This window comes from Ursus maritimus, unplaced genomic scaffold, assembly GCF_017311325.1.
Source record: "Ursus maritimus isolate PB19 unplaced genomic scaffold, ASM1731132v1 scaffold_13, whole genome shotgun sequence".
Classification (NCBI taxonomy): Eukaryota; Metazoa; Chordata; class Mammalia; order Carnivora; family Ursidae; genus Ursus; species Ursus maritimus.
The window spans coordinates 67,737,246-67,747,327 of record NW_024423675.1 but is presented as its reverse complement, the minus strand read 5'-3'; the positions used below and the strand labels follow the sequence as shown (position 1 = coordinate 67,747,327).

General features: G+C 55.6%; 1 protein-coding gene across 4 annotated transcripts in view; it reads left to right on the top strand.

Moving 5' to 3' along the window:
* The window catches only part of RPS6KA2 (ribosomal protein S6 kinase A2), a 328,772-nt gene extending 326,376 nt beyond the window's left edge, over window positions 1–2,396 (top strand). For 3 of the 4 annotated variants that reach the window (XM_008688469.2, XM_008688471.2, XM_008688470.2), the window contains one exon: window positions 862–2,396. In XM_008688469.2, the coding sequence (XP_008686691.1) occupies window positions 862–987 (126 nt within the window). In that variant the 3' untranslated portion in view covers window positions 988–2,396. The remainder of the gene's footprint in view (window positions 1–861) is intronic. The other variant, XM_008688472.2, reaches the window with a different exon arrangement.
* The last annotated feature ends 7,686 nt before the right edge of the window (window positions 2,397–10,082 follow it).

Below are 10,082 nucleotides of genomic sequence, written 5' to 3'. Positions count from 1 at the left end.
CCCCCCCCCCCCCCCGCTAACCTAAGGAACCGCGGGGTGGGAACCAGATAGCGAAGCAGTGAGAGGCACGGGCAGGTGTCCCTACCTTCCTTGCTTTTCCACGTCCTCGCCTACAGGCAGTCACACAGAGAGCCGAATAAGCTGCGGCTTCTGTTAACAGTCGTGAGCAGCTTCACTGCGTGTGCAGGACACGCATGCGTGTGCGACAGAGACAGACACGGAAGGAGGAGGGAGACAGAGTAGGACAGACAGACAGACAGACGGGGTGGAGAGAGGGGGAGAGAGGTGGAGGGAGTCTCGCCACACACCGCGACCGTCTCACTCCATTTTCCGGAGACACCTTCCAGGGCACGCGCCACATGGAATCTGGCTGCGCAGCTTAGACTAGGGCACCCTGACCCCCGGAGCCCCTGGCAGAGGCACAGGCTCGGCGGGAACAGAGGTCAGGACGCAGCGGCCATCAGTGAGGTGGTCTCACTCCCAGGGAGCCAACGGTTTTAAGCTAGAACAGCTGCTCATTACATGAGCGGATCTTGGCAGGCCCTCGCCATCCGACCCCAGGGTCAGTCATGGAGGGTGGAACCTATCTTCTAAACTCTAAACTCCAGCTACTGTGGTAACGTACCGTAGGGCAGGGGACGTGTGACCTCATCCTGGGGCTCCATGCGAGTCTGAAACACCCGAGTCACACACACAATTCAAGGTGGGTGTGGGATGGAAATAGAACCAAAGTGCCATTATTTAGGAGGGCCCGGTGTGTGCTGGACACCGCGAGCTCAGGGCATCCTAGCCCTGGGGTCCTGCAGGCTGGTCGGAGAGGCCCCAAGGCTGCAGGCCCCCACTCTTCCCCTCCCTTCGCAGGGCGCCATGGCCGCCACCTACTTCGCTCTGAACAGAACGCCCCAGGCCCCGCGGCTGGAGCCGGTGCTGTCGTCCAGCCTGGCTCAGCGCAGGGGCATGAAGAGACTCACGTCCACAAGGCTATAGTGCGAGCAGGCCCTGCGGAGCGTCCTGGGCTCTCGGGCGCCAGCTGGGGCTCCCGTCCTGGGCGCTGCTGGGGTGACCACGCCCGACTCGAAGGCCCAGGTGCCTCTGCTCATTCCACGTTTTCTTGTTCAGCCTGGATTGGATCCAGATCGGTGACCTCCCAACGCCTCGCTGTGCCGACCTTGCCGCCTCCTTACCCCGAGCAAAGCCAGACAGACTCATTTCACCGCACACCACCACGCCCAGTGCCTGTAGGGTTCCTTCAGACTCTGTAGGTCTTTTACGATCATGGCTTATATTTATATAGAGAGATATTTTTTCCAATGATAAAGCCAGTAACTGGGTCAGGTTTCCGACACACGCGTCCTAGTGACTCGGGTGGGCGGACGCGCTGACCAGCTTAGGGCACAGCCTCCCTGGGAGGGGCTGGCCTCTGCGGTCTGGTGTTGCCAGAAGGACAGGGTCGGCACATGGCACCCGGGAGTAGACGCCAGGTCCCCTCCAAATGATCCAAAGAGCCCTTGTCCCATCGCCCTTCTTTCTAACTGAGGTGCTGGGTGTTCTCTCCGGGTCACAGACCCATGTGGGGGAAGAGCCCAGAACCGGCAGCCGAATCTGCCTTGGGAGCCTCTTTTCACAAGAACGGCGCGTCCCTGGGGAGGATCCGGCGACAGCCTGTGCCCCCACCCCGTCCTTGTTCCCCCCACGGCCGGGCTGCAGGGCTGGGGGTCCACGCTCCTGCCCTGGCTCTAACCGTTGCCAGGGCCGCCCAGAGGTTTCAAGAGAGCGCGTTGGGCCTGACGGCTGCCGCAGTCTTCTGTCAGCCTCCTGTGCTTTCCCAGAGCAACGGTTTTGCTGTGTTGCCTTCCCCTCTCCGGTCCGCGGGACATCCGTGAGCACTGACAACCCTGAGCTCTGTTCCCCGCCTCAAGGCGTGCTCTCGGTCCCACTGCAGCCGGGAGGGGGACGGGAGGCCCTGCGGCCACCCTGGGGCCCGGAGGGGAGCCAAACGATGGGTCACCCAGGGTAGCCGTGCACTTTGTAGAAGCTGTGCTTTTGTGTTGCATTTGCGTGTCTGTTTCTCACCTGACCTTGCAGTGACATTTAACGTTTCCCTCGGGGCACGTGCACACAGGGGGGATGCGGTGCCGAGGGAGGGGGCTGTGCGCTTCTTGTCAAATGAAACCGGGACAGGCTCGGTGCCAGTGCCCGGGCAGGAGGGTAGAGAGCACGTGGCCTTTCGTATCCTCCCGCCAGCCCCACCAGGGGTGCCCCCAGGCCGGCCCAGGACTCCCTGCTGCCCTCCGCCGGGTGCGGGGTGCCTGTGGTCCTCCCCCAGATCTCACTAAGAAGACGAATTTCATTGTTCCCTTCATCCCCCGTCTCCACCAACGACACCACCTCAAAAAGACAAAAAAGCAACATGCCACATTCTGAGTGTAACTCCCTAGCTTGGTCCATTGTGTTCAGACCTTAAAATGTAACCTTATTTCAAAAGCTTTCATTATTCTATGGCCTTTCTCCCCCTCAGACAACCACGAGACCTAAAGGTGGGGGCAGGTTCACGGACCGGTTTCCCACAAACCCTCATTAGGCATCTCCCGTATTTTCTCACTAGAAAATGCTTTTCCCCGAGGCCACAAAGACTTGGTTCACAATAGTTTTGTTTTAGGTCTGAGTTATTTGACCTATTATTAGAAGCTTAGGAAAAACTGGAGAGCCCTTAGGTCATGGGTTTGCCCTCCTAGGAAGCCACCGAGGTCATCACACCTTCCATCGGCCCCCCGGGGCCACGGCTCCGGGGCTCCCTGGCCAAGGTGTGCCGCCCGGCGGCTGGTTTGCTTGCAGAGAGTCGGAGCACAGAGGGATGCAGGCCGGAGGGGGGAGTAGCCCGGGAGCTGCAGCGAGAGGGGCCAGTGGGTGCTCTGGGTGCACCACCGCTCCTGCTCGCCCTCCCTAGGTGCCACCACGCACGCAGCCCCACCTGCCGCACTCCGAGAGCCGCAGAGCGACCAGGGCTCACCTTGCACCAAGTCGTGCCCTCAGCCCAGGGCGGGCAAGCGGCAGGGGGTGGCAGAGACCCCATGGCACCTGCCCTGCTGGACCAACTCTACTTGAATGTCTGTAAAATACCTCTGCTTTCTCACCTTATCCAGAACACAGAGATACTTGAAACCCTTCCAGAAAGTCAGCCTAGAGAAGTCGATACCATATTTTAAACTGAACTCTGAAGTCTTCAGTGAACAGCCAGCGGCTGTGCGTTCTAAGCAGCAGTCAGGCACCAAGAAAGGGGTCATTTCTCGTCTCGCTTCCCCGTCTCTGGATCACAGCCCCACAGACTGTGGAACCACCTCCTCTCCGGATCACAGCCCCACAGACTGTGGAACCAACTCCACTCTGGATCACAGCCCCTCAGACTGTGGAACCACCCCCACTCTGGATCACAGCCCCTCAGACTCCCTAGAGAAAACCGAGCCCTGGCCCTCAGGCCTCCTCCCCCACCGCCGTGCGGTCCCCCCAGGGAGCCCACTGTGGTCTCGCCCCACCTGCAGGCCCCCCTGTTTGACAGGAACACGTAACTCATCCCACCAGGGTGAGGGCTCTGCCAGAGGCCACCCCCAAGTCAAATTTGGCAAGAGCGAGACTTCACCTGCATCCTTAGGTCAGATTGTCCGTGATTTCAATCTAACTCTCTGTGTGTTGATGCCTGGAAGATTGTCCCGCGTTGGAAGTGATAATAGTACTTAACGTTAGCCAGTATTGTTCATTAAACGGTGTTATTCCTCAAGCCGCACATTGGGACTTTTGCCTCACACCTGACTGATTCTCTCAAGCACATGACGAACTTGGTTTGCACTCTGTTTTTCTTTCCAAATGGTTTTGTTGCCCTTCACCTCTCCAAGAGTCCGTAAAGTTCTAGAACGGAAAAGGGCGCTGCAGGTCCCTGGGTGGAGAGAAGACTGGAGAAGCACCCAGCGTGGGTTCGCAGAGCTCGGGTAGAAACGTGGGAGACTCGAACTCGCCACCGCTGTCGCTGTGGAGCACGCTTTCCGACCCAGACCCCGACTCAGCACGTTGTTTACAAGCCCGCATCTGTGTCTACAGGTCACTCTTCTGTTCACGCTTCGTACTTTATGTTGGAGGCGGGCGGCCACTCTACAGATATTTATTACGCTTTCCAGACTTTCTGAATAGATTTTTTTGAATAAACATGGGTTTTATGAAGTGTAATCTTTTTCTAGGATAACAATAATTTTTGGACTTTCTGTGTGGTTGCCATTATATAATAGTCGGCCGATAAGCGTCTTACTCGTCCCGTCCCCTCGCTCTGTCCTCAGGCTGCTGCCAGCCCCACTGCCCCAAAGTGGCATCTTCGTAGGGAAGGTGGGACCATATGGCCACCCACTCCGCACTGAGAGCTGTGTGTGTGGCCACGCCGGTGCCTCTGCATGCATGTGTGGTTGTGAGTGTGCGCACACGTGCGTTGTGTAGTGTGTGTGTGAACATGTGTGAACACGTGCATGCATGTGTGGCTTGTGTGTGCACACATATGTTGTGTAGTGTGTGAACATGTGTGTGCATGTGTGACTTGTGTGTGAGCGTGTGCACACGTGCGTTGTGTGGTGTATGGGTGAACATGTGTGCGAGCATGTGCTTGCATGTGTGGTATGTGCGCATGTGTGGATATTCCTGTGTGTACATGTATGGTGTGAGCATATTTGTGCATCTGGCGTGTGTGTTGTGTGCCTGTGTGTACACACATGTGCAGGGTGCATGTGGTTATATGCATATGCATGTGTGGTGTATTGTGTAGGCATGCACATGTGTGTATCTGTGTAGTATGTGTGTGCACGTGTGTGTGCGTGTGCCTGTGTGTTGTATACTTATGTGTGTGCCTTGTACAAGCATGTGTGTATATGTGTGGTGTCCATACATGCACATGTGTGTGCCCGTGTACGTGTGTGCACTCCGCATGGAGCCTGGCCACGTGATGGCATGGGCGCTGGCAGGAGACGGTGGCTAGTGTGTTGGTCGCGAAGCATGTGGCCCAGGGTGGGGGGCTGGAGGCCGTCCCTGCTGGAGCTCGTTCTGTGCACGGCCACCTGGCGTCCTCGTGCCCATCTCGTCTTTGCACAGAAATCAAACAGGAAGCTATGCTCTTGCTCTTCAGCTCTCCAACTAACTTCTTCTTCCATTTGGTCAATTCCCGACCACAAGCGAGAGACACACACACGTTCACGCTTTTCTGCCACCACTTTCTGGGCTGCTTCCCCAGCAGAGCGAGGGAACTTTCTCTCCTAAACCCTTCAGGCTCACTGTACAGGCAGGGGTGTTGAAAGCACTCAGGGATTCCAGAGCCCACGGGAAACGCGTGAACATTCTGCCCCTGGCTACGGTGGGGAATACCTAGAACACACCAGCAGCCAGCCGCGCCCCATCCCCTGTGTGACAGACCCCGCGGCACAGACCTGCTGGGGTGAGATGGCCATCCCTTAGGTCACAGCTCTGGAGGTCAGAAGTCCCAGGTGGGTCTTGGGGGCTAAAGTCAAGGTGTCGGCAGGACTGCATTCTTGGGGGCTTTTGGGGACAGTCAGAGCCCTGCCTTTCCCGGGGCCTGGAGGCCCTGCCTTCCTGAGCTCCTGCCGCTTCTGCCATCCTCAGAGCCAGCCGCGGGGGGTTGAGCCCCGTGTTCTCACCTCACCCACCCCCCACCTCCTCTTCCACTAATGAAGACCTTTGTGGTGACACTGGCCCACCTAGACACCCCAGGATACTCTCCCTGTTTCAGGGTCAGCTGATTAGCGGCCTGAACCTCACCTCTATGTCACCTGGTGCACTCGCGAGTTCTGGGGACCAGGACATGACGTCTTCCGAGGGCCACTCGAGTCTACCACACCACACAGAGCGAGCGTAGACCCTCTTACAGTCTTCAGGCTGCGTGTTTGGGTGCGCAAAGATTCGGACACCTTGCTAACATGTCAGCCTGGCTCAGTCTTGTGGGTGCGGATGAAGACACGACGCTTGGGGTCAGAGTCCCCAGCAAACAGTGCGGCTCCCCTCGCCCCCGGGTCTCCCGGGGTGACAGAGAATGGCACGCACAACAGGCTGGGTCACAGCTGGGCACCCTGGCTTGAGAAACCCCGGTCACTTATAAGGGCTGGCCGTCCTTTGCCCCAGAGGGGGCACCATCTCGGTTGTCCTGGGCCGCCCCCAGCAAATGTCTTGAAGAGAACTGTCCAGTGACTACTCACACCTGCACAAAAATGCAAGAGCCGTGGGATTCACCTCCCAATCGTAGCGGCTCCATTCTGTATCTGCCGCCCCCAAACACTGACTGAGTGTCATCCAGGAGACACCCCCAGGGGGCCGAAGAGGTAAGTGTGTGTGCTCTGCTGCCCCTGTCTCGTGGGGACATCGTCCCAGCTCACAAGCACAAGTGCATCTGCGGATGTAAATATCCATCTTTTGTAGGACTTCAAATTGTCCTCCAGACACCTTTCATGCAGAATATTGTGCATACATTCTCAAACTTGGCCTGTCTCTTGCTGAAAGCACCGTCACCCAGGCCATTAGGCACGTGTACTTCCCAAGGTGCTGGAACCACGCGCCACGAAGGAGGCACGGGCCTGGCTCCTGGCTCCCAGCACAGCTCCAGGGCCACGCCCATCTTGGCCCCAGCAAACCCTGAGATTTCATCTGGCTTGTGACCTTCTAGGTAAGATGAGTCAATTCCGTTTGCAAAGGCGAGCCCTGGTGTAGCTCACGACTCACAGCCCAGAGTCAAAGGCCCCATGTCAGGTGCGGCTCTGCTCCCGAGACAGCGGACGTGCCCATGTAACTGGAACCTCGTGTTTTTTCAGTTTGCCAGTGTTTCCACGCATAGTGACATAATTCTGTAATTGGTGCATGAAAAAGCAGACTAAATGAGATGATCCCTCATGGCAGAGACCCAGGCATTCAGAAAACACGTCCTGAGCATGGACCACAAGCCCATCACAGTCCCAGGAGCTGGAGCCAGAACGGCAGCCACGCGGAGCCCTGCTCTGGTGAAGGCAATGCCCTGGCAGAGGGAGAGAGAAAACAGACAGGAAGCAGTAAGACGCACGAGACAGACAGCAGTGCTGGGAGGGAACGCCGAGCAGCGCAAGGGGGTAGCTACTCTACTCAGGAAGGGGGTTCAAAGTACAAACCAGTCCTTAAGATTTACCAGACCTTGAGGTCCCTGAGTGGCTCAGTCGGTCAAGCATCCGCCTCTTGATCTCAGCTCAAGTCTTTTTTTTTTTTTTTAAGATTTTATTTATTTATTCGACAGAGATAGAGACAGCCAGCGAGAGAGGGAACACAAGCAGGGGGAGTGGGAGAGGAAGAAGCAGGCGCCCAGCGGAGGAGCCTGATGTGGGGCTCGATCCCATAACGCCGGGATCATGCCGTGAGCCGAAGGCAGACGCTTAACCGCTGTGCCACCCAGGCGCCCCTCAGCTCAAGTCTTGATCGCAGGGTCATGAGATCAAGTAGGCGTGGAACCTCCGTAAAAAAAAAAAAAGATTTACTGGTTCTCAGCAGCAGGTCTTACCAGCCTTTCAGTGCAGAGCTTATGAACTTCATAGTTTATTTCATTTATTCCCCATTAATGGCTATAATTCAGGACCTAAAATCAAAAGCACTCCTAGACAACATATGTTTAGTTTGGGTATGTGTTTGTCACTTTACTCTAACGAGGAGAAACCTCAAACAAGCATCTGGCACAGAAACCATTTCCCATGTGCTGCTTTCAATCACCCCTGAGCTTCGGCAGGAAAGCCCCACTTTTTTTTTTTTTTTAAGATTTTATTTATTTATTCGACAGAGATAGAGACAGCCAGTGAGAGAGGGAACACAAGCAGGGGGAGTGGGAGAGGAAGAAGCAGGCTCATAGCGGAGGAGCCTGATGTGGGGCTCGATCCCAGGACGCCGGTATCACGCCCTGAGCCAAAGGCAGACGCTCAACCGCTGCGCCACCCAGGCGCCCCAGGAAAGCCCCACTTTCTAAACGATAGCTGTGGGTTCGGTTCAGAAGCAGTGTTTTCCCATGAAATCTATCCACAGGTCTTTCCTTCCTGCAGGCATGGGACCCCAGTTCACCCCTGAGCCTGGCTCTCCTGCGGTTCTGCTTCGGACCAAAGCTGAGATTGTGAACCCGGAGACCTGGATCGTTCGGAGCTACGCCAACAGCATGGGCTTCGGACTTGGCTTCCGTTTCACCGCAGTTTGGCGGACACGGGATGCTGTGTTGGTCTCAGGTGTACAACAGGGTGACTGGACACGTCCATGTGCTCTGCTGTGCTCGCCACATGCGTAGCTGCCCCCTGTCACCCCACATGCTGTCAGCACCATTCCAGACACACTCGTGCTGTGCCCAAACTTGCTTCTTTGTCATTTAAAACTATGGACATAGAAACTCCACCCATCAGGTTTTGGTCTTAGTCCTAAATAACAGCTGAAAAGGTAAGTATTCAGATTGAGGAAGAGATTTTTTTTAAAGGAGAAATGAAGATAAGAATTAGGCTCTTTACATAAACTTAAAACTTATTTTTAGAGCCTCGAGTTTTGCTAACATGTGTAGCCTCGCCACAAAATATCCCCACTAGTAGACACCCAAAGGAATTCAAAATCATGTAGAACTCCACCCAGGCTTTGATATGCGCAGTAGCAAAAGTTCAGTCTCTAAACCCTGGAGATGATTAATGACAAAATAATGAATTTTGGCCTCACAGCACAGACAAGCAACTGCCCTGATGTTTTAGGCGAAAGGAAGCCGGAAGGCTCCCACACCCCTCAGGCTCCAGTGGTTTTCAGACTTCTGTTTCCTCCAAACCTTCGAGGACCCCCACATACATTGGAGAAGGCAGGGCTGCTGCACACGGTGCCACGTGTCTGCTCAGACTCTCATCCCGACGTTGCCCTGACGGCATTGTTCAGACGTGATGAACGCTTACAATTAGTTGACTCTAAGTTAAGCAGATCCTGGGTCCTGGGCTTCAACCAATCAGATGAAGACCGTGAGAGCAAAGACTAAGGTTTCCCAAAGAGGGAATTGTCCTCAAGACGACACGGAAACCCTGCCTGAGTGTCCAACCGTCAGACCCACACGTCAGCACCAGCGCTTACTTGAACCTCCAGCCCGCAGCTCAGTGTACGCACATCAGACCTGCTAGTCCTCACGGCAGTGTGAGCCAGTTCCTTCAAATAAATGTCTCCCTCTCCCTTGATAGCTAGCCGGATCGATCAATTGATCAACGGTAGATAGGCAGATAGAAATGGAGGTATAGATGTGTAGCTGGAGATAGAAACCTACCTCCTATTGGCTCCGTTTCTCCGGAGAGCTCTAACTCAGTAAGACTGTGTTCACCTTGCAGAAAACGAAGAGGAGTTGGCCGTCCTCTGAGCCGGACGCAGTCACACCAAGTCGTGCACGCCATCAGTACACAGCGGGTACTTGAGTCTGTACACAGCGGGTACCAGGCAGCTCCGTCACGGAACGGCGCTGAGACTTGCTTCAGCCACAGCTATGTGTCCAGCCGTCTCCTGCTCCGCTACTTGGAGCCGCGTGCTGTAGGCAGATTTGGGCGCAACGCTGGTCGCGAGGGTTTCTTACCAGCAAACAAAATCCCGCCTGTCATTTTCCTGCCGGCTCAGTGTGTCCATAAAACCTTCTCCAGACCCCATTGTTCCCCCAAAGAGCCTGTGCTACAGCAAGTAAGCTTTGCAGGGACCTTGGCTTTGCTGCTCCCATTTCCCGCTGCCTGGGACACCGCACTCTCTGTTCCCAGCTCAGCACGGTGCCTCACACAAAAAATGATTTGTTAACGAATACATAGATGAGGTATTGAACTGGGGGCCATATGATATTCTAAATAGGGCTTTGGCGTCCTCAGGTGGGTTAGGTGGCCTCATTGACGTGGCAGGTCCATCACCTAAGTTCACTACTGCACCCAGCACAGGGCACAGGCCGTCGGTGTGTTTGCAGTGGTCACCGACCACCACCAGAGGGTGCAGATCAGCTCCCCGCAGACTCAAACTTGGCCTCTCCTCCAGATTCCTGACTCAGTTGCAAC